Genomic DNA, 25,613 nt, shown 5'->3' on the forward strand with positions numbered 1-25,613 from the left:
TAGTCGGAATGCCTTCGATCATGGAGCTGTAGAGCCACTTCATGAATAACTGGTCACTAATTAATTATGCAATTCTCATATTCAGGGTTGGTTTGTTCAGTATCCCCAACCATGATAAACTTTGAAAGACAAATTGGTGAGATACCCATGAAGCCTATGGCCTCTCAGTGTGGTGGCCGGATACCATCGTCTTCCACAAATTGTAGTTGATTTGACCAAGCATCAAAGAGAAAGACTGACTGAGAGTAGGTTGGGAAAAGATATTGGGAGCTGAGATGCTGAAGCACCATTATTGTTTCCAGCAATGGCAGAGACCGTGACTTCTCTAATACCAATTTAAAACATATGAAATATATGAATTTGTAAATCTCAACTCATTTCAATGAGTGAGTGGAGTGTGTTTATATTAATTGTCATTACAATAGCGTCTTTAAGCAAAGAGAGGTAGCACAATATCAAATTAAAGAGAATATTCTCCCAAGGGACCAGTACCATACACGTCAAACATGAGCAAAATACCTATTCCTTTACAAAAATATATAGTATAAACTTTAAATTATTATTCATATGAATCAATACATAGATTGTAAGTACAAGAAAAATTAAGCTCGTGAAGTATTACAAATCAACAAGCACTGTTCAAGCAAACCGGTCGATTTGAAGTCCTCACACAAACCTCCAAAACAATACACCAATAAAGGGCGCACTTATTATTTTTGAAAAAAAATTAAAAAAAAAAAAAAACTGAGAGCAGTAGATGCAATTCTTTATTGCAATTAATTACAGATTACGTAGTTGACCAAAGTAATTAATAAGGATTAATTTTAAGTTCTTCAAATCAAACAAAATGGTAGAAGATCAGTGGCTTATTAGTTAATCTTGGTGCAGACCTTCCTGATTTGACCAGCTGAACCGGTGAGAACTCCAACCCTTCCCATGTTGACCATGGAAACACCAAAGTCCTTGAAGAAACTGGCTGTTCCAGATGCTGTGGCGTGATTCACAACGTAAGCCTTAGTCTCACTGTCGTCAAGAAGCGCAGCATCTGATGTGAAGAGGCCTCTTCTCTTGGCAACGAGGTCGAAGTATTTGACATCAAAGGTCTTGAAACTTCCTGGGTCCATCTCCACCAATGTTATAGGGTCAGCAGGCTTGCACTTCATCTTAAGTCTGTCAACGTACTCAGAATCCAAGGTTGGGTCTGAATCGTTCTTTCCAGAGAAGTTGTAAAGACGGTTGTTGAAAGAAGAGCAGTGTGAAGTTCCAATGGTGTGTCCACCTGAGAGCACTGCTAAATCTTTTACGCTTAAACCTCTGCTTGTGAAGTCTTTTTTGAGAGTAGTAATGTTTGAAAAAGGTGCAGGTAGGCCAAACAGGGCCTCGGTCATATTCGAAACTACACCGTCTCTTCTTCCAGTTTCAACTGCCCAAGTTGGTCCATGCAACTGAAAAATATTCACCATTTTATTATAATTATACAGTTTATGTTACGTATTTGTTGCTTATACATATTTATGATATGTATACATATATATTATATACAAATTCCTTACCGCAGCTACCGAATCCCTTGCGGCTAGGGCCAATACGTCAGCGCACGAAACAATTCCAGGGCACTCTTTTTCTAATGCAACCTTAATCTTGTCAATAATTTGGAAACCTCGAAGACTCAAGTTCGGTATGGCGAATTTCTCAGACTGGTTTGTGGCAGAATTCAACAGTACTGAACCTTCACAACCCTGCGGTACAGAAAAGATTAATATATATAACTGTAATAAATATATACTTACAAGAGATATCTAATTATATATTGTTCTCTACTCACCCTAACAAAACAATCATGAAAATGCATTCTCATCAGAGGGGCACCAAGTGATGGTGCTACTGCCATAGTTTGATGTATGATTTGAGTTACAATAGCCTCTGCTTTTGGGCATGTATGTGCATAGAATCCAACTTTCAACCCCTGTGCCTGAGCATTTGCAGTGTGGTGAAGGGCAGAGATTACGAAAATCAATTGTAGAGCAAAACATAATAAAACCTTTTGGTTAGCCATCTTATTAATTACTCAAACTGAGAAATTAAGGATGGAGGCTATATTTGTTTGATGACTATAAATGTTAAGCTAGTACATGAAACACTGTTGAACTTAGGCTCCAATTTATAGTAATTGGACATTTGAACCTATAATAAACAAGCATGGTTCACGACATGGTCTCGCATAGCTGTATATGCTTGGCCATATGGCAATATTTTTTTTCTTTCCTTTTTTTATATGTATAATTCTCTGTCATGTATAGATGATTATCCAATAAATATGCGAAATTCTCGTTCATTATATTGCTTGTTAGACTTTTGGAAATATAATTCATGTATACCATAAATATTTTAATTATGAAATAATAAAGTAATAATTTGTGAGTTTGTAATTAATTTATTTTTTGTGACTCCAATTGTGATCACTTGGTGTATTTTAATAGAAATGTCTAGTGATGATTATATTAGCCCCGGGAAAACATACCTCTTTGGCTGAGCCGGGCCTACTAATTAAGTGCATGCACTCTTTCTTTCCTAAAAAAATGAATTATACAAACAATTATATGTAAAATAATAATTATCTCCCTTGTAGCAAAGCAAAAACTCCAAAAGATAGTTGACCTTGCTAGTAAACCCATATAATCCATTTAATTTCGAGAGCATATGTGTTAGTTGACAAAAGTGAGTAATAATTTAATTCTCAAATCATTTTGTCAAATATTCTACGGACACGTGTACTAGTACATGTGAAAGTTACATTCCAACACTTATACCATATATAAGGACAGATTGTGTCCAGTTTAATTAAACATGACATATGTAATTTTGGCGACGAGAGTTTCGTGTAGAAAATTAATTATATAATATATTTATAAGAATTTCCGCTAGAAATTTATATAATCACGCCACTTTTCTGGCAGATATCTTGTTAAAAAATCAACTAATTATCTTGTAACATTAATTAATTTAAAACAAATAAACTGAATTAGTTATCTGCAAACGCATTAGTTATATCCACGATCTTCTTTTCTCGAGCCATGTTACGAAACCTAAAATTTGATCACACATAATAATGGTGTTATAATATTTATATATATTATCTCACATATCTGACAAACTATATGTGTATAACGTGCATTTGGAGCGTAAGTCAATTGCTTAATAATTTAATTAATATACATAATGAGAAAACACGTTGACATTGTTCATGCATTTGCAATTAAATAATAATGACATAGCTAGCTTCATTCTGAAGAGTAAATGTGCAATAGTTGTTGTACCGTATGTGATGAAGTTTATTTATTTACTTATTGAGAAAAGAAGAATATGTATTACTATACCTAAGATAACTATTAATGACCGAAGTATTTATTTATGTTTGTGTTAATATTAATATTTGAATAAATAATATTATAAGAAGACTGCACCACTCTAACACGCCTCCAATCATCATTTAGTTTTAGTGGCTAGCTCGTAACATATATGAATATATATATATATATATATATATTATATATTAAATGATATTCATGGATGTAAGTCAAAGGTTAAGAGGTTCTTTCCTGCTCTCATGTTGTGACTAAACTATATGTAGTACCAGCTAAGATCTCCAGAAATAGTTCTATATTTTGAAAATTAATTGATAACGTTACCTGGAAGTGGCACATACAACGTACGTATGTATAGGCCATTAGCAGTATATTGGGCGCTAGCTTTCTTTTAAACCCCACTAATCAAATTTGTTTAGAAGAATACATAAATATAGATTTCAAATATTTGTAAATAATATGTTTATATAAACTTCCAATCAAGATGATCTATTTATATATATATATACACATGAATATATAGGACAATTTTATTATAGGACTTTTTTTTAAAAAAAAAAGACCCTATGAGTAGTAGAGATAATATTGGAAATCCTATATATATATGGAAATTATAAGGTTAATTATGCTATAGGGAAGTCTAATCGACCAATCATAATTTAAATAAAAAAAAAATGTATATAAATTTTGTCATTTTTTGTGTAGCTGATTGTTATGCAATGGAGAGAGTAGAACCACATACATATAGACGTTGGGTGGGAGAGGTGATACCCAAACTAGGCCAAATAAGGGTCGTGTCATTCACGGGCGCGTGAGGGTTCTATTTTAATTATTATTTTTATATATTTTAATTGTATTTATATTTATTTTAAAGAATATTTAATTAGTTTCAATTTAATTATATACAATGGTAGTATATAATTTTGCTGTCATGATATATATGTTTTGGTGAATGGTGGTATATAAGTTCTATTTTTTATTTTACTTTTATTGACATGATATATAATTTTATTTTTATTTATTGTTATTATATATATATTTTGATTGTAAGGTATATAGTTTTTGTTATAATATGATACATAAGTTTTATTGTATAGTATATGATTTTATTTTAGATCATGCATGTTTAATTTTTATTTTATTATATATAAATGTGATATATAATTTTGTAAGTGTGATATAATTATTTAATAATTGTATATAATTTTGTTAATATGGTATATACAATATTTTATAATAATATTATTTTATTTTATTTTTTATTGTAGGGTATATATATTATGTTGTATGGTATATGGTTTTTGTTGTCTATAGTATATCATTTATAATATTTGGTTTTTATTTTATTATATATAAATTTTTTGGTATGTATACATATTTTAATAGTGGTATATATAATTTTATTCATATAATAGATATATTTTACTATATCATTTAGTATTTTTTTGATACGATATATCAAATACTGCTGTATATATTTAATGATCTAATATATTTATTCATTTTTGTTACAATATAATCATATGCAATATTAAAAAATTATTTAACTTAATTTAATTATTATATATTTTTTAAAAATAATAATATATAATAAATGAATTTTTATAATTTTTATTAGCTAATTTATTATATTTGACAATTTTCTTAATTTTTTTTTTTTAAAAGAGACATAAACTAACTTAGTTTTCAAATTTATGGGCATTTTGCATCTCAGCTCAAATTAATATAGAGAAAATTACACTCTATACCGTTTTTATACTGTTCTTTTTTGTTTTTACCTTCTTTTTTAATATCTATCATTTTTACCTATTTTCTTAAACATACTAATTTTGCCTCTGTCAGTTCAAGATACTCTCCATGATTCTCTTATGTCAGGGTATTTTAGGTATATTACATATAAAAAGAGGTATGTTTCAATTAAATATAAAATTAGAGGTAAATTTGATTAATTGACTAATAAAAGTGGTATTTTTCAACTTCCTCCATTAATATAGTCATGGGTGCAATATTGAGGCCCACTAACGACACAAGCCCATAAAATGGCTTAGCTCATTAAGCGGAAAAGGCATTTAGTGACCACGGAGTCATGGACTAACTAAGTAGGTCTATGCTCGAAACCAAACATATGGGCACTAAGCCCACGATCCAAAGTCCATCAACTGCAAAACATCATTCCTTTGAAATTTCCAATGTACATAGGAGAAACAATGTGTACCATGTAATGTAATGTAATGATCTTCTGGGACTAGAAGGTATCTATAAACTCATTCCTATTTCCTAGGATATAAGAATAGGATTGATCTTCAATACCATAACGCTCATCCTATAGCTAATATTCATCTGATTCTCCACCCTAAAAATCTGTGATATTTAATTTTCGTTACATACCTTATTTGCACTTTTGCCGCAATATGCAGCTGCAGGTTCATTGCTCAAAATAGGTTCATCATTGGCAACTGGATGTTGATGCATGGGAACTCAAAGAAACATTCGTATTATTTTGGAATTCTTTTTCTACTGATGTTGGCTGTATCTCATCCTAGTAAAATTGTTGATTTGAATGGAATCGTAATTTGAGGGGCATTAGTTTCATCACGATTGTAAAGTTTATTTTTTATATATGTTTTTTTTTTTTTGAGTTAACGAATTTAATGAATGGAATCCTAATTTCAAGGTAATTAGTTTCATCACGATCGTAGTTTTATTTTTTATATATAATTTTTTTTAGTTAACGGGAAAGTTAAAAGTATCGTTAAATTTAATAGAAAAAGAATAAAACGTTAAACCAATAATTACTATAGACACTCTTAATATATAAAGATATCAATTCTCCGTATAATTAATACGTACGTGTACCCTATGTCACCCATAGTTTTATTGCCACTTATAATAACCCGCAAATTATAAGGAAGTTTGTTTGGGCTCAGAATTCCATAAAAAGGATGGTAATTTTGAAACAAATATTCATTTTTCTCTTAAAAAGTATATTATATTGTATAATCTTCATAAATATATAGATATATTAAACCATATAATTCAATGTGTGGCTTAAGAAGACTGATAAACCATATAATTTACACACACAACACATACGTGTGGTAAATTATTTTTGATAAATGAGAATCATTTTAAATAAAATTAAATTATTTGTTAAAGTTATTTATCATATAAGCATGTGTTAAGTTTGTGTACGAATTGTATGTATACATACTATTACTCTTTCATAATATTTCGTCGTGAGAAGTAAGGCAAATCAAACGAGGTCACATGTAGGGGTGTTCACAAAGTATCCGATCTAATCCAATCCGCACGATCCAATCCAATCCAATCCGCAAAATGCGGATATCCGCACTTGTGCGGATTGGATTGGATTTGTTAGTTCCATTTTTGGCATATTTAATTGACAAAAATATTTTATTATTCATTGTATATTTTCGGCTGGTATACATTAATATGGTTTCCTATTTGGTGTATTCAAACTTGAAAGGAAAGTTGTCTAGCTTTCCTATTTTTGGAAAAAAAAAGGTAAAAATGGTAAGTTTGGTTACCCATTTCGTTTTTATCTAACCAGCTGTGTAATCTGATCTTGTGTTGAGTTTCCCATTTTCTTAGATCAGGTTTCTTGAAGAGAAAACCGGAGCTAGACTTTCCTTTTCTATAAAAGGAAAGTTGTAGTTACTGCCCACGATTCTGTAGGTACAGAAACGGAAATTCCTGGACTGATTGAAGAATTATTTTAGGGAAGTTTCTAGTGGGTTGAGGTCTTGTTCAGACCGAATGTAAGCTGTCTATGAGATGTATATTCATTATAAATACATCTTATAGTAGCTAGGTTTTGTATCTCTTTCATACACTTAGAATTGCTTTCATATCTTAAGGAAAGAGTGTCTTTGTTTAGTACCTCTCTTGGTACCTCTCTTGTATCTTTGAATTTCATTCATATCTTTAGAAAAGAGAGTCTTTGTTATGTAGAGAAGAGTTGTTCTACTCTTACTCTGTTTATTTGTTGTTTGTATTATCTTGAGTCTGTATTCAAGTCTACAACGAAGAAGAACATCAGTGCACCTTCGGGAGAAGGGTATTTACAAGCTTTCGGGAGATTTCTTTTGAAGTCTTGCATCGGGAGGATACAAGCACACCTTTGGGAGAAGGGTTTTACAAGCTTTCGGGAGATTGCTTTTGAAGGCTTGCATCGGGATGATACAAGCACACAACCTTCGGGAGATGGTTGTATAGGCTTTCGGGAGATAGCCTTTAAGCCTTGAATCGGGAGGATTCAAGCACTCTTCAAGGTGATCGAAGGGAGTTCGAGCTCTTGGAGTTTTATCAAGATTCGGTTAGTAGGTGGAATACATCAAGCTTGCAGCACACAATAAGAGGGAGTCTATTTATGCATAAGTCAATTACTTTGTATTTTTGATACCGATCTAATGAATCTTATCTCTGGGCGTGGCCCCGTGGACTAGTAACAATCTGAAAGGATTGTTGAAACCACGTACAAGAATCTTGTGTGTTTTTACTTTTATGCACTGTTTGTTTTTCTGGGTTTCTCTGGAGTTACAGAGTCGCATTCTGTAACTACAGAAAACTGTTTTCAGTACCAGTTTTATTATTCCGCATTTAATTAATCATTTAATTAAATAATCAAACTGGGAATATTAAAATACGGAATTTCAGGATTGAAAAATCCAAAATCCGCACTTGTGCGGATTGGATGTTGTTTGACCTCAAAAAGTAACCGATCCAATCCAATTCGCACTTAATTATATACTAGGTGGTTGTTACGTGCCAAGCCACGTAGTGTTAGTTTTATTTAATATTTTAGTTTTTTATTTTAATTAATAATTAAAATAGTATAATTATTTGAATGATTTGTTTTATAAAAATAAAATATGTGTCAGTATATTTAGTAAGTAAAACATAGTTGTGTTATAATAATGTAAGTTATTAATAGTAAAATGTACATTAATCTTCTCACTGAAAAAAGTTCTATTATTTCATTTCATATCTAATAATAGCTACACAACTATATATTTATAGATTTTCACATTTTTTGCAAATTACTAATAAGCACCAATAATATTTTCATATTCTAATATTTTTCAACCTTCTCCTCTTGGTGGTAAAATTAAAAATAAAACTAAAAATAAGCACAAACATATAAGGTAAATACTAATTACAGCCCATTTCATCTTCTTTTTATTTTTTTAAGCTATTTCATCTTTTCTAGACATTTTATCTATATTTTTCTTTTTTAAAAAATAAATAAAAAAAATTATTAATATTCTTTTTTAAGATAGGTTTGTTAGAGAGATATGTGGCTAAGATGATTTTTTTAATTTAAAAAGAGATTATTAATATTTAAAAGATTGTTTGATTTTTTGGGTTTAATTATTGGGTTTATTTGTTAACGGGAGATCAAACCTAATCGTTAAATTTAACAGAATATTCTTTTATTTTTAAGTATATTCTGTTAAACCAAGAAATGCCGTTAGATAGGCACTTTTAATATATAAAGATATTTTTAAAAAATTATAATATATAATATATATTAATCAAAAAAAGACACAAATTTCTAATTTCTTAATCTTTTTTAGTAATATATATATTGAGTTGGTGTATTTTATTTATTTTATAATAGAAAACACAAAAAAAATAATTTTTATTCACATAACACATACACATAAATTTAAATATATGTATACTAGCTTATTTATTTTAGTAAGAGATACATATATATTTTAGTGTAAATCTAAAGATAAGTATATATATTGATATATAAATATATATATATATATATGTATATTGGTTTGATTTGTATATAAATAGAGATAGAAATAGATTATTATTGGAGATTAAGAAACAATAGTCTTTTTCTAATTTTTTTTCTATGAAATATTAAATAATTTATTATTAAAAAAATAACCGATCTAAAATAACTAATCCAATCCGCACTATTGCGGATTGGATTTGATTGGATTTAAACTCTTATGCGGATCGGATTGGATCCAAAATATGAAATCCGCACTTAGTGCGGATTGGATGTTGTTTGACCAAAAAAGTGCGGATTGGATCGGATGAACACCCCTAGTCACATGGACCTTATTATAAATATATTGGACTTTCTTTTGTAAGTTACGGTTTTTGTTGCCTTCTCCTTGAAGCCAAAGGTAATCGTAAATATGAGATTCTTATAATAAATCATGAATTGGTCAATTACAATAATATCATATAATTATGATCGTCACACACTGCAACTAATAATTATTTCATCAATTACACATTCAGCCAAAAAAAGAAAAATATACATAGAGAAAATGATTTATGAACTACTCATCATGACATATATATACATGTAAATGTTTGATAATGATTTTAATATTATAATAATATTTTCCCTCAGTGATTAAGAAGAATATTCCAATTAATTATGTTTACTAATTCTACTGGCATGATCGCGATATGCAAGCTGAGTACCTGTGTCGTTGGAAGTTGGAACCGCATCATATGCTATAGTACTATAGTACTAGTGGTAGTATATACTTACATTAATTATATACATAAAAAACATTTATTAAATATATTATTATTATTATTATTATTATTATTATTATTATTATTTGGTGCGGTTATTATTTTTATTAGGGAAATTTGTGCCATAAATACTTAAATTATTTAATTTATTGTTAATAAATACTCAAATTCAAAAAAATAGTGGCATAAATACCTATATCTTCAAAACAAACTGCTTTGCTGGTACCCACTTCACAGCTCCGTTAATTTTTCATTTGAATGCCATGTGTCAATATTTTATTAGCCAAAATAATAATTTTATAACAAAACTAATTTTGAGTGATTTATAAAATAAAAATTTATTAAAACTAAAGGAAAAAAAATCAGTTCTCTTTTTTTTTTTTTTATTTACCATCTTCTTCTACATGAACCACGAATCCAGCTCCTACTCCCCATCTTTTTCTACAAATCCTAACCCCTACAATATTAAATGATAACTTAATAATATTATTTCTAATTATATATAAATATAAATGTATAAAACTATTTATTCTGATAATTCATTCTTTTTGTTTCCAATAAACTTATTAATCAAAATTTATAAACAAATCATAGTTTCTCTTATTAGACGAACATTTGATCTGGTGCCATCTCAAAAAAAAAAAACTTCAAAACCCAGCTCTCTAAAATCGTGATGGCAGGGAAATGATCTCGATAGACGCAACAAATCTTAGCTGAACTGAGCTAGGGAAGACGTCGGAGCGAAGGTCGTCGAGACTTTTTCGACACAAATTGACGAGGACGAGGACGTTACAGACGGTTCTTCAACTGGCACTACAAGAAAAATTAAAATTACCGGCGGAATCATTACCGGCGGAGCTTGCCCGCCTCTAATAATAAGAGTATTACCGGCGGAGTACGTATTTCAATGGTAATATTTACTAAAAATAATAAAATTAATTCAATATTAGTATTACCGGCGGGCTTTTTATTATTACCGGCGGAAAGCCCGCTGCTAATTGAATGTGCGGGAAAATTCCCGCTTTTTTAATTTGAATTAGTATTACCGGCGGATTATTAGCAGCGGGGGTCCGCCGGTAATACATTATTTTATTATTTTTATACTTATTACCGGCGGAAACAATTAATACCGGCGGAGCCCCACCGGTAATATTAAAATTGCTTTGTCTTTATTCTGGCTCATTACTGGCCCAATGGGCTTCCTTATTACTGTGTATATATATACACTTCTTTGTACAAAACCCTACAGATAACATTTAATTTTTCAATATAGCCTTTTCGGCTGAATATAATACAAGTAAGAGAAATGTTTTCTCTAATATAGTATCAGTGATAAACTCCATAAAACCCTAGCCGCCCCTTCACCATTACCACTTCCCTATCTTCTCCATTTCATCTCATGGCTCCAAGAACCAGAAATTCCACCATTGCCGCCGCCTCTATCAGTGAAGCTCCTTCCATTCCGCTGCTCTCCGAACGTCCACCATGGCCAAGATCCTTCGTCGACAGCCGCCACCAACTCCGATGTTGCTCCGCCTCCTCATGAAGACTCCATCTCAGATCCGCATGGTGCTTCTCCATTCATGTTCGATCCGGTAATAATATTATATATATAAATGGAAAAATTAATGCATAAATTAATCCGTTGCTAGCTTCTTTTATTCATTTTTTTTTCTCATTTCCTTATTTTTTGAGATTTATCTCATAATATTTTTTTTTCTTGTGTTATTTTTATTCTAATGGCAGATTTTTTTTTTGTTATTCTTTTATTTTCTTTGCAGGTTAAGCATTGCTTGGGGTTGTGTGTCTTGCGTCGTTCGGTTCACATCTGGGCATTTGGGTTACGGTGTTCTCTTCTGGATGAGAGCGGGTTTAGAGTTTCATGGTTGGGCTTGGTCGGGCTCACAGAGGCAACGCATCTCACCGGGGTGGATTCAATTTCTTCTTAGATTTAATTTTTCAATATATTTTTTCTGATTTTGGTTTTGATTTTTTTTGTAAAGATTTTAGTTTTGGTTAATCGTTATCTATGTAAATATATATATATATTCATTTATTTTTATTTATTCATTATCTTTGTATATTGTATGTAGTTTTTTTTTAGATAAAATGTATATTGTATGTAGTTAAATAGGGATTGATTGTAATAGTATATTGATGTTTGAGTATAAGTTAATATTTTGATTTGAATATATCTTCTCTCTTAGCATTTTTTTTAATGTTTGGATTTGAATATCTTTTTCCTTAGCATTTTTTTTTTAATAACTTCTCTCTTATTAATATAGAAAAGATAAATTAATTTAAGGTTTATTTATATTATTGAAAAAACGTTTTAGTTAATTCAAAAAACAGGTTTCAATTCTTTAGAAAACAATAAAAGAAATAAAAATTTAAAATATAAAATTTATAACAGTAATAAATATACCAGCGGGACCCGCCGCTATTAGTCCGCTGCTATTAATAATTAATTAGCGGCGGGGTGTCAGTCCGCTGGTATTAATGATGAATAGCGACCCTTTATTACCAGCGGAGTATTACCGGCGGACCCCGCCGGTAATAACTTTTACCAGCGGAATCTCATATCTTTACCAGCGGACTGTTCCGCCCCTAATAATAGTATTTGTTGTAGTGTGGTCAAACGGTCGTCGGGACTTGTACGACTAGAATGACGAGGAGGGGTCTTGGCAGTGTTTGGTTGAGGAAGATTAATAATTTCATTGATTAGGAATTTTTTGGATTGAAGAAGCTGAATAAGTTTCTAGGTTTGAGATTTTTCAGGTTGAAGAAGATGAACAGGTCATTCGTTTATTTATTAATTATATATTTTTAATATAATTTATAATTTTAATAAATTTTTATTTGTTCCATAAAAAAAGAAAAATAAATCTCTTATAAAAATAATCATTTAAAATTAATTTTGTTTTACCATTGTTATTTTGACTAATATAATATTGACACATGGCATCCAAATGAAAAACTAACGGAGCTGTGAATTGGGTACCAACAAAATAGTTTGTTTTGAAGATATAAGTATTTATGCCACCAATTTTTGAATTTGGGTATTTATTAGCAACAAATCAAATAATTTGAGTATTTTTGTCGCATATTTCCTTTATTATTATTATGGTTATCGAAATATTAATCATTTTGGCAAAGGAAATAAGGGAACATTATATAGTCAACTCTAGATGATTAATAATTAATTACTTATTGATTTATGAAAACACATTATATATATATTGTTCCAACTCAACTAACTGCAATTCTTGGATAAGAAATAATTCTGCCCCAAATAATTAAATAAATCATCAAACTTAATTACAAACAATATTATAGGACCCATTAGGGATGACTATATATATAAATTAACTATGGTACAAGTTGTGTGGTATATATATTACCATATATAAATAGATATATAAGACTGGGAATATTTATTTCTCCACGTACGTACGTATGTATGTGTTGGTTTTATTGGGCCCTAATCGAATTCGTGTATCACGTATACTGTATGGGGACAAGCTGTGTATAGAGTATAGAGAGGAACCAGCCAAAATGAAAATAAAAATGAAGAGTGTAGAAGTGGAGACTGGAGACTTTTAAACGTGATAGATGTCTACTGTTTATTGGTCAATTAGGAAGTACTCCAGATATAGGGAATATTAATTCTGTGGTGAGGGATATATCTAGCTATATATGCACCAAGGCCCATTTTGAGAAGAAATATATGTGATCACATTATCATGATTCATATTATATACTATAATTATATAAATATATATGTACCATATAGCTAGCGCTTATCATTATGTGTAGTACGTGCAACAACGTCCACACAGACTGATTAATTAATTTATTCATAAATGCGCACTTAAAAAATTAAAGACGGTATAATATATGATTAAATTGTGATTAGAAAAATATGAAATTCGAATAAAGTTGATGGTGGACCTTATAAATATAAATATATGTATGGCTTCATTTAAATGTTTAATTATCAGTGATGATAGATAGTAGAATTAGTTAAAAGAATTGGCGCGATTAATGTTTGTTTTTTGATATTTATATTTAGTACGTATGAATTACACAGCGTGAAAATTTTCATTTGATATCTCTCTCATTTTTACTTTTTTTTTTTTTGGATGATTGGGTATATGATGTGATTTGGACAAGACTATCGATCATATCCATGCAGAAAGCCACTGAAGGCCGTGTATATATGTTCAGTATATTTGTAGGTGTATGAAATAAAATTGTAAAAAATAAGAATTAAAAGAAAATAATATAAGTGAGTTGAATCATATATATATATGTAGTAAATAAAAACTTTATAATATTATTAATTATAATAATATTATGGATATAAATTGTAAATCTTTATTTGGCTATAGTTAATTATACATGAATTAAGATTCAGTTAGTTCTCGTGATCATCAATGTGACTTATATACTAACTTTTCTAAGTTATATTTCAATTTGGTAATTATTTATAATTAAGAAAAAATATTAATGTCTCAAATCCTATACGTTAAAAAATCTGAATAAATTAAGTAGTACTGTGTTTCAGTAATTTGATTTGGTTATAAGGTTTTACCTTAAGTTAACATATAAATATATAAATATATAGTACTTAAACGTGAATTTGTAAAAAAAATCTGACAAACCCCAATAATGAAGATAATTAAATATATCCCATCAAAAACCAAAATGGATTCATGGTATAGTTCTAATTTGCCGCATATTATAAGGGTGTTTTATACATTTAATTCGTACTATTTTATTATTTGATTCGCACTGATTTCAATCTGTATAGTAACTCAAATCTAATTAATCTAATCTAATCTAAAAAAAAATACATATTGGATTGGTTATATTTGATTGATTACTTTTTAATATTGAATTATTTATATTTATTAAAAAAAATATATTTTTTTTTACATAACTAACAACAAAAAATAAAACAAATTATTGTTGTTTTGTATCTTCAACAATAAATTAAAATAAATAAAATAAAAATAACAAATTTAAAAGAAGAAGAAAAAAATTATATGTATAAAGAAATGTTTAATTTTGGTTTAGATTATATTTTTGTTGTAAATAAGAATGAAATACACATTTGGTTTATTATAATCTGAAATATTTTTGTATTACATGTATTATATTTTTAAATTATTATTTTTTATATTAAAATATTAATTGTATATATAATTTTTTTTAATATATATAAATATGTATGGATTAGATTGGATCGGATTTTTTTACATGTCAATCAACCTTTTAAATTTTTCAATCTAATCTAATTCGCACATGTGCGGATATCTCAACTTTACAGATTAAATTGAATTGAATCGTGTAAATTAGATTAGATTAGATATTTTATGAACCCCTAGTATATATATTATATACTATAATTTTTTAGAAGACATAGAGATAATTTACCAATAATTATTTTACCACATAATCTTTAAATATTAATTGTTACAAAAATATTATATCATCCACTTTTTTTATATATACTTTTGCTACAAAAATAGTATTACTTATACAGAGAACAAATTTGAATATATTTACATAAAAATTAGAATAATAAATGTTAAAGTCATATATTGTTATGACTTATTATAAATTATTTCTTCACATAAGGATAATTACATTATGATTATGTAAATATTACAATTAACGTACTTTTTATTATTAATATCAATGTACATATGGTAACTTTATGTGTACAAGCTAGTATATTTTACTAACCAAATACAATAACACAAAGATTACTTTAATAAAACAAATCATTCATATAATCATACCTTTAGTTACAGAAATTTAAAAAAAAAATCAAAAAATCTAAATCTTAAATAAAACTAACATTTATTACGTGGCTCGACACGCAACATTCACCATGTTAATTGTTATATGGAGATATTCAAAAGGGAGTTGCAGCAAATTAAAATTTTCTTTTTGTAAGGGCAACAGCAGTCATTTAGGAATAATTTAATTTGATGATGAATCTTTATAAATTGTAGGGAAATTTCTTTTAATATTTCTCAATATAAACACAATATGTGTTTTATGCTGTGAAGTTAATTAAGTGTCGTTATTAGTAATTAAATATTAAATTTTATATATTTAATTTAATAATAATTATAAAATATTATAATTATTTATAAAATTATTAGGCCTGGCACAGTTTTTTTAGCAAAAAAAAAGACAAAAATTCCTAAAGTTTGTTGACTTTTAATATAATTGGATAACATTTATTCATTCATTATTTTTTTTTTTGAAAGAACATTTACTCATTCAGTGCCAATGGAAAAACTTAAATGTGAGAAGCCTTTATGTGGTCTCCCTCCGAAATCAGAGCAGCCGTACTCATTATAATTAATTGAGGTGAGAGGAATATTAATGTATATATATATTTGTGCGCGTCTTTATGTGCAGTAATAATTTACGAAATCCAACGATAAGGTTCTTATTGTGCAAATAGAAAATGATATATTATGAAAATTTATCACGATATGATAAATTAAAATAATTATAACTATGATTCATTGATTTGTTTCAAAAATTTATTATAATTATTATTTTATATATATTTGAATATTTTTAGGTGAATATGTTTTATTTTAAATATAAATATTGACACCCACATATCTTTCAAAATAATTTACGATAATTTATCAAAATATTGCTCTATAACAATTTGCTAGTAGATCGTAAATTCGTAAGGAAAAATACCACTCTTATTACACTGAATATTATATGTCACGTGTATTATAAATAGAAGATCCCTCACTTTTCATAATTTTGTTTTACTATAGATATCTAGTTTTTTTTTTCTTTCTTTCTTTTTTATTTAAAAATATATACCAAGTGCATATTTAACACTTGTAATTCTGCAAACCGTGGCCATATACGTTCGCATCATGTGGAGTAGTGCTTTTTTTTGTTGGATTATCTTTTAGCCTCGTTTAGTGATTTTTATATTTTCTAAATAAAAAAAAAAATTGAAGATTTGTATGAATATATATATACAGCTCGTTAAGAATGATATATTTCTTTTTTAATTATTATGGTTCCGTTTTCAAATAGGTTGGGTGAGGAACCAAATGCGGCCAATTATATTGTGTTATTTTCCCAAACGATTGATGGATTTGTCGTCATACCTTACAAATTTGGTTTATTCTCTCTGTGTTGCTGTGCACTGTACAATACTGCACACACATGCATTATTTAACACATAACTATATATATATCAATATTGGTTGTCATTCTAGAAGAAGTTAATAGATATATATGTACCTGTCTTTTCTTCAACAATGGTTGAAGTGCGAGTTCCTTTCATTTCCTATCACTTCTCAATATTAAAGTTTCTACTTATAGAATGAATATGATGACGAAGGATAGACAACATTAAAGTATAAACTAGTATTTAAAACTAAAATTATATAGAACACTTCTAAATAATAAACTAGTATTTAAATTGAATTTCTATGTATAATTTAGCTTACCCAGCCAAAAAAATGACATAATTTAGCCACTAATTAGTTATCAAAAAAATTACCTACTAATTAATTTAAAAAATAAAAAATATCTCTCTTTTTTAAATTATATTAAAAGTATATTTATATAAAAAAAATATTTAAGTTAAATTTAATTTTTTTTTTTTTTTATATAACAACTGTTATTTTTTTTTTAAGCAGATGGAACCCGAGTCCATATAATGTAAAAATAAGATATTTTTCCAATTAGATAATAAAATTAAGTATAAAAACTCAAATTTTTTTATAACACACATTCATTAGTAATACCCATTAAAAATTCACTTATATATATGTTTAATTTTTCTATTCAATCAAAAAAAATCTTTTATTTTTACTTATGAGTTAGGGTTGTTCGATTGACTAAAATAATAATAAAAAAAGATAAAAAAAAAAGGAGTTTGACTCAAATTTTTATAATATAAACACATTATTGATATTGTGTAAAAATAGATTTTTTTTTAATATTTTTTTTTATTTAAATAGCTAAATAAAACATAAAAATTCAAATTTTTTGGTTATTATTCGTCTATGGATCAAAATTTAACAGGTTTAATATTTATAGTTAAATTTTTTTAGTAGCATTAATATAAGTAATATTCATTAAAAAAATATTATATATATAATAATTTCTTCTTTCCTCACACAATTTTTGAAATATATATAGTACTATTACTATTTAAAGGGTCAGGCTAGGTTGATATAATGTTAATTAACAATAATGTTGTTTGCTAATAATTTGCTATTCGATCTTGATACTTTACTTGATTTGTCATTTTTTAAATTCCTAAAAGTCTGAATAAAGCAGCTCATAAGTTGGCTGCTTGAGCTAGTTGCTTTGTCAAACTTTACTGGTGTTCTTGATTTCAGGGAAGTAGATAACCCTTTGTTTCTAATGTAACTACTTGGCTTTCCTTTGTTTGTTATGCATCAATAAATAACAATAATATTATTTAAAAATAAAAATATTGTTTCTAAAAATTTTAATTGATGATTATTAGCAGTTTTTTCTAGAAATGAAACTTTGAGAAAAATATATATTGATAAAGTGTTCTGTTCCCGTTCTTTTCCCATTATCACTCTATCTAGCTAGCTATGAGTCATCATTAACTTTTGGTTCATACAATTTTGTTAGATATTTTATTTTCAAAACGAAAACTTATTAATTTGGTGAGTCCTATCTACATAATGTTTTTTTAAATTTATTAGGTCACTTTTTAAATTTATTAAGTCACTTTCAACCATGGTAGTAATAAGTAAGTTCCAAATTGTAATTATCACTTCTAATGTATAAAATAAATAAATAATAAAAATTAGGCGTCTGATCAGATAGTGAGGATTAGTTGTTAGTTGGCTTTTATTTTCTGTTAGTTAAAGTTAGTTATGAATTCTGTTACATGATTGTTATACTCCGTTTTTTTTATATCTAATTCAATATATACTCTATAAAAGCTTGAAGCCTATATTCTGTGATTGAGCTTCATTTTTCCATATATTCAATCTCTTTTTCACATTTTTAGAGCGTCGTGCTATATTTTTTTCCGATCAAATTAAATAAAACAAGTATACCTTATATAATTTTGTACATGTAACGGCATTTTCTGCCAAGTATGTATCTTCGCTGATATTTTGATAAACCCAATATTAGTTGTACATATTTTTATATATTTATATATAATATTTTCTTTATGAAAAAAAAATTATACACCAAATAAATAAACGTGCAGACAAAATTACAGAAGATAATAGGGTCCTGCGCCCATATAATAATGTCAAAATGGCATGAGCTGGAAATTGATTGAATGTATATATGTGGTAAGAATTATGTCACGTTCTACTTCGAGAGAAAAGAGAGAATCTAAAAGAATTCTTGTATGTGAATACGTAAATATTATGGAATTTGTAAGAGAAAAACAAATAAATATATATGTCCTGTTTAAATCAATAATGTTAGAGTAGTGATATAAAAACTAACAACGTTAGCATAATAATAAATAATAAAGAATATTTGATATACATGAATGCAAGTTTAAGTAGCTAAGACAAATATATTATCACTATCACTTAAAAAAAATACATGAATATTACTCTTGATTGTTCCACTTGCGCGCTATCAAATGTAGAATGAGACAATTTTTAATTCTTGATCGACATGGATATATGTTTGTGTTATCAAACTTACACATCGTTATTAAGGACCGAAAATAAATATTCTTTTTATAGCATGTGTGTAATATATATATGTGTAAAATATATATAACAACTGTATTTGTAATTATTTGTATTTGTATTAATTAGAATATATACTAGTAAATGGATTTTTTAAATTCTTATCAAAAAATCTAATAAGATTGAAAATCAAATCAAATGTAATTGGATTGATTTGATTTTTTAAATGGATGTAGATTTGAACTAATTTTAAATATAACTCAAATCATTAAAAAAAAAAAAAAACATATACTCATATATATATTTATATATATAGGTGCAACCGTACTTATTTACTAAGTTAATTTTTTTGCCGGAATATTTACTAAGTTAATTAAGTTATCAATCTGACAAGGTTAATGCAACTATTTTTTTTTTTTTTTGAAACAGGATTCAAAAGCAGTACAACAACTAATAATATATATAAGATGTGCTTTTTAAAATTTTAAGTGTAGGAAAAACCAATAATTAAGCCATCAATAAAAAATGCAATATAAGTATTATATCTCAATATACATATTTTTCAATATACTAGGTTATTGTCACAAAAATTGCACGTATATTTAGTTATATTTTTTAAGTTTTATTTTATTTATATATTTTTAAAATTTATAAATTAAAGAAAATTAATTAATTTTTTAATTTTTGATTTTTTTTTAAAAAAAATATTTAAAGTTTTTAAATTTTTTAAAAAATAAATATAAAGTCAAAGAATATTAAAATTGAATATACTCTCAATATTAAAAATAATAATAATACATAATAATATTACAAATAATATATTAATATTTATGTATATAAATTAATTTAAAATTAATATAAATTCAATTAACTTAAAATAAATAATATTAATATTTATATATACTAAATTAAATTAAAATAAATAATATTAATATTTATATATATTTATAAAACTAATAACCCGTTAAATTAAACAGAATATTCTTAAATTCTTAAAATATTCTGTTCAATCAACAAATAACCATATTTTATATATGAAGTATATGTAATTATTATATTGAATCAATTTTAAATTAAATTTTGACTTAATCATGGGGAAACCCTATTCAATCCAACTAAAATCGGACTATTTAAATTCAATCCATATAGTTTTTTTTTTTAAAAAAAAAAATGAATTGTTATATACGTATGTACATAAATATGTAATAATTAATGTAATTTACATCTAATTTTTACGTACCAAAATTTTACGGAGAGAAGAAGTACGTAGTAATATTAATTAGGGTTTAAATAATTCCATATATATAGAATCTTAATAGAGGAGAAGATCGATCCATTGACAGGCGCCGCAACTTTCAAATTGCGTCATCGTACGTGTACCTTTACATGCTTAATATTATCAGTGTTTTCTTTTCTTTTCTTTTTCACGGTACGTGTCTTCTCTTTATATATATTATCCGCTAAATTAGATTAATTAACGTAATTATTGACATGCACATTTTTAATTTATACGCCATATGCTAATTTTTCTAAACAATAAAATATGTATTCTTTAACTTGAAGCTGGCGCAGCCTCCATTTGCACTCCCATCTCTACCACTAGTTTTATTCTGTAATTAATAATATTTTATGAGAAAATAAGCACGATGGAAAGAGAAAATGAAAGCACCAAATGAATTCCTCAAAGCCAAAGTAAGTACTCATGTACCATGTATACAGTATATAAGAAAAATCCAATAACATTCAATTCTCTGTGTCGATCGGCCTATCTTTACCCGCATCTCTAATTGTTAAATTTTAAAAAATACTTATTTAAGTCGATAGTTTATAATTGGCAAAATATAAGTGTATTATACCATTGGATTAAAATAAATGCTATCTTAGAAATTTATATTGATCATGCTATACAATTGATGATTTTTTTTTCTGACAAAAAATAAAAAAAAAAAATTATATTAAATAAAAATAAAATAATATTATTCAATTTATGATTAAAACAAATAATATATTTATAATAGCATTCTTGAAAGGTATTATATCATTGAAGTATTTTTAGAAGTAAGAGCATCAAAAATAATATGAAAAGAAGATAAAATAAAATATTATATTTTTAGATGATATGAAAAGTTTTAACACCTTTAAATAATAATGCTATTATTGAAGATGCTCTAAGCCATTGCCTCATTTGATACTCTCCATTAATTAATATATTTTATTATTTTTTTTTATATTATTTTTGACATTTTTATTTTAAAATATATTGGTAAGTATCTTTAAAAATTATTAAAATACTATTATATTATTATTTAATATATTAAATGATTAAATTTTATAAAATAATAATAAAAAAATAAAAAAGAGAAAATAGCAAGGATGTCATTTTTAAGTATATTATTACTTATATTTTTTTTCACTTTAATAATAAACATCTATTAAAGATGCTAAAAATACATTCATATTTTCAGTATTTTACAGCATTAATTAAAGTTGCTCTAATGTTTTCTTATATAACCCATGACAACGTGTGTAAGTCAGTAACCATTGTATTATTAGTATTTTAGTATCTTTATTTTTTAAATAATTTAAATATTCTGTCACAGGTTGTACTCGAAATCAAATCGTAGTTTTTGCAATAAAAGTCCAAAATTAATTTGGCATTTGGTTTTGTAATAATAATTTATATCATGAATATGAGATTCTCATGATGGTGATCATGCATGGGACCTGAGTTTTATAAGATAATATGTATTTTATATATTATATGGAAATTCTCTCGAGTACCTTTTCTTTTTTGTTTTGGTTTGTGTTGAAATAATAATGCTAATATTTTTATAAGATGTTCTTTATTGTAGTGATTTAGGATTGAAGGTGTCGATTATTTATAGTAGTTCTAATATAGACTATTAGAAGCATAACTTTGATTTTTCCTTACATATATGCAGTAAGTTATTTATATAATCTGATTTAATTTTGAGACTTTAAATAATTCTAAATTTATTATAAATCATCAAGATATATGTCTTAAAATAATTAAATTGAATACAGTAACAGTTGTATAAAAAACTTTAATTATATTTTATCCACACCAAAGAAAACAGAAAAAGTATGTACTCTGGAGATAAGAATGTATATAGAAGTCCTAATATTTATATGAAAAAAGAGATGTATTTCTTACTTTGTTAGGGTCAATTTTGCAAATAAACACAGCGTGATATATATATTAAATATATAATATATAATATATAATATATTTATATTGTGGCACCCAAAGATGTGGTTTAGGGATACATACGTTATCCACAAAATTTAGGTTTAACACGCAATTATAAAAATTATCGAATTATTTTATAACACAAAGCAAGTATAATAATTGGCCCACCATAAAAGCATACTAAATCTTTGAAAGGTTGCAATTAAATCGAAATATATGCTAAAATTGAAGAAATCATTTCGTCCTTCATCAGCTACTACTGTTGATCACAGATTATATATATGCATTCGTCTCAAATTTTACAAAATTTTATTTTTTTTAGGACGATTTGGATAGGCTCCAGAATATCTGACGCAATATATACTTAATAGGGCATATATATATTGAATTTTCACCACAACCTCGTGTATTTAATTTGTTACCATGTTATTAAAAAAATTATATTACATTATTTTAATTAGTATTTGGATATTCAGCAAAAAAGAAAAATAGTATTTGGATAAATTGTTGAAAAAAAAAGTAGTGTTGTGGATAAATTGTTGAAAACTTACGTTTACCTTTAAAATTAATGGCTGTTGCGCTGAAAAAAAAAATGATTAGGTACATAAGCCTCCTACAATTACTATTGCCTTTAATATATATATTATTATTTACATTTGAAACTTATGGCACAATGCGTATAATATTAATACTGTACCTTTATTCGCCTTTGAATTAAATTAAACATACTTTTCTAAGTTTGGATGTTAAAGAATCTCAAAAGGTCATTTAAGGTTTTTATCTCATCTCTAGAATTGGTAGGTATTGATCTTCTCCACTAAATTGGAGTCAATTATTAAGATCATATTCCTCGCTCAAAAGCTATCTATCTTATCTTAGTCTTAGTCTTTTATTATTATTTATTTATTATTTTTTTTAATAAGGATCTTAGTCTTTATTTAATTAAGTTACGTACTTATTATTTAAAAAAAAAAAATTACAGCTAAAGTTTAATTGGAGACATTGGAAGTAGTTTATTTATTTATTTATTATATTTTCTTTTCTAAAATATTCGTGGATTCAACTATAAATGTGTCCTAAAAAATTTATTGTAATTAGGTCTGAAACAAAAAACCACAACAAAACAAAGCAGAGAAGAAAGGATTACTTGGGGTTTGTTATTAAATAACTGCTTGAATTAGAAAATTCAGATTAGATTGTTGAACTAAAATGAATTGACAGATTGTCAGAGTGCGACATAATTGGGAAGGTATAACTTACAAAATTAGTTTATTAATATGCTGAGGACGCAGGGGCCTTATAATGGGTCGGCTGCGTGAGATGTCCACCCTGTGAAAAGAATTATTTAAACAACTACAAATTACAATCATCATATAAAACATAAACAAATAATTCTAAAAATAATAGGGTAATATTTTCAAAGAGATTTTTCCCTACATCTTTTATCTGTTTTGACAAATTTACGAGTTTTTCATAGTTTTTTTTTTTTTTTTAATTGTGTACACTATATTAATCTCAAACTATATTTAAATTTTTAAAAAATTCTAAATAATTTATAATACCGAATAATAAGATTTAAATATTTTGTATCAGGCATGTGTGACAGTTTCTGTAAGCATTTAAATCTTATTTTTTTTTAAAGTTTTTTAAAAATTTATAAGTAATAAAAAAAAAACTAAAAAAATCCTAATTTTATATTGTATTATTTGGACGAAATATTACAATGATTCACTATGACTCTATACACGTTTTATTTTTCTTGCAATATAAAGAAGCTATTATTATATATATGAAAAATTTTATAGTGTATATTTTTTAAAAGATATTTTGGTAGATTTTTTGATTGTTTCTGATATTAAAAAAAATTAATTTATTTTTTTATAATCATGTACGTTATAATTATTTAAAACGACTTATAAATTATGTTAAATAAAGTTCAAACAATTATTTATCTTGCGTAAAAGAAAAATAGTCGTGCGTACAATAAAATATTTAAACTTTATTTTTTATAATATAAACTACTCAAAAATTTTTAAAAAATAGTAGTTCTAAATAATTATAATGTACATGATCATGAAAAAAATTAAACTAAAAAACTCTCTTAAATATCAAATACCAAAACAAATGGAGAGTCTACAGAAACAACGAGTTATGTTATTTATTAACTTTTTTGAAGCAAATAAAAAAAAAGTAAAAAAAAAAATCTAGAACTAAAAATTCAATTCAAATAATCAAATATTGATGGTAAAATTTTTTAAAAATTCTTCCAAATACCGAAATAAATAAAAGCTTATAGGCGCATGTGCATTTCTTTTAAAAGGGTACATTATGAAAAAAAAATTTTTATACATATTGAAGATAAAAGATATTTAGTAGCCAAAAACAAAAATCCCCATAATATATAATTAAATTTGCAATATACTTCACAAAGAAAAAAATATAGGGGATACTCTATTTTTGTTACTATAAATTATTTTAAGTATTTTAAAAATTTACGATGATGTTAAGTAATTATAGTTTATATGATTAAAAAAGAAACAAATTAAAAATCTTCATGGATGTGAAAACAGATAAAAATGAAAAAAAATAAAATTATTTGGAGTGATAATCATAACCTCATATTTCAACTTATTAGTTAATTTTTGTTTCTAAAACTACATGACACTGAAGACAGAATATTTTTTTAATTTTTTTTTGTCTAGAGTAATATATGTTATAATTATAATATCATTTTTATAAATGTTTTAAAAAATTTGAATAGTCTACGCCACTAAAATTTTGTAATTTAGCACGTAT

The 25,613-nt window shown here is 26.4% G+C and overlaps 1 protein-coding gene across 1 annotated transcript; it reads right to left on the reverse strand.

The window, feature by feature from the left end:
- Window positions 1–540: 540 nt before the first annotated feature.
- On the reverse strand, window positions 541–2,276 carry LOC115707505 (peroxidase 27). Its single transcript, XM_030635499.2, has 3 exons — window positions 1,826–2,276; window positions 1,554–1,739; window positions 541–1,445 (listed from the first exon to the last, which is right to left on the reverse strand). The coding sequence occupies exons 1-3, from the start codon at window positions 2,054–2,056 to the stop codon at window positions 870–872; spliced, it is 993 nt and encodes a 330-aa protein (XP_030491359.2). The 5' UTR covers window positions 2,057–2,276; the 3' UTR covers window positions 541–869.
- Window positions 2,277–25,613: the final 23,337 nt, after the last annotated feature.

Source organism: Cannabis sativa, chromosome 1, assembly GCF_029168945.1.
Source record: "Cannabis sativa cultivar Pink pepper isolate KNU-18-1 chromosome 1, ASM2916894v1, whole genome shotgun sequence".
Classification (NCBI taxonomy): domain Eukaryota; kingdom Viridiplantae; phylum Streptophyta; class Magnoliopsida; order Rosales; family Cannabaceae; genus Cannabis; species Cannabis sativa.

Excerpts from the sequence above, each read along its gene's own strand:
- LOC115707505 (XM_030635499.2), bottom strand. The coding sequence starts at position 2,056 with ATGGCTAACCAAAAGGTTTTATTATGTTTTGCTCTACAATTGATTTTC. Across the intron at positions 1,740-1,825 it reads TTCATGATTGTTTTGTTAGG|GGTTGTGAAGGTTCAGTACT; the intron begins GTGAGTAGAGAA and ends TCTGTACCGCAG. Across the intron at positions 1,446-1,553 it reads CAAGGGATTCGGTAGCTGCG|TTGCATGGACCAACTTGGGC; the intron begins GTAAGGAATTTG and ends AATATTTTTCAG.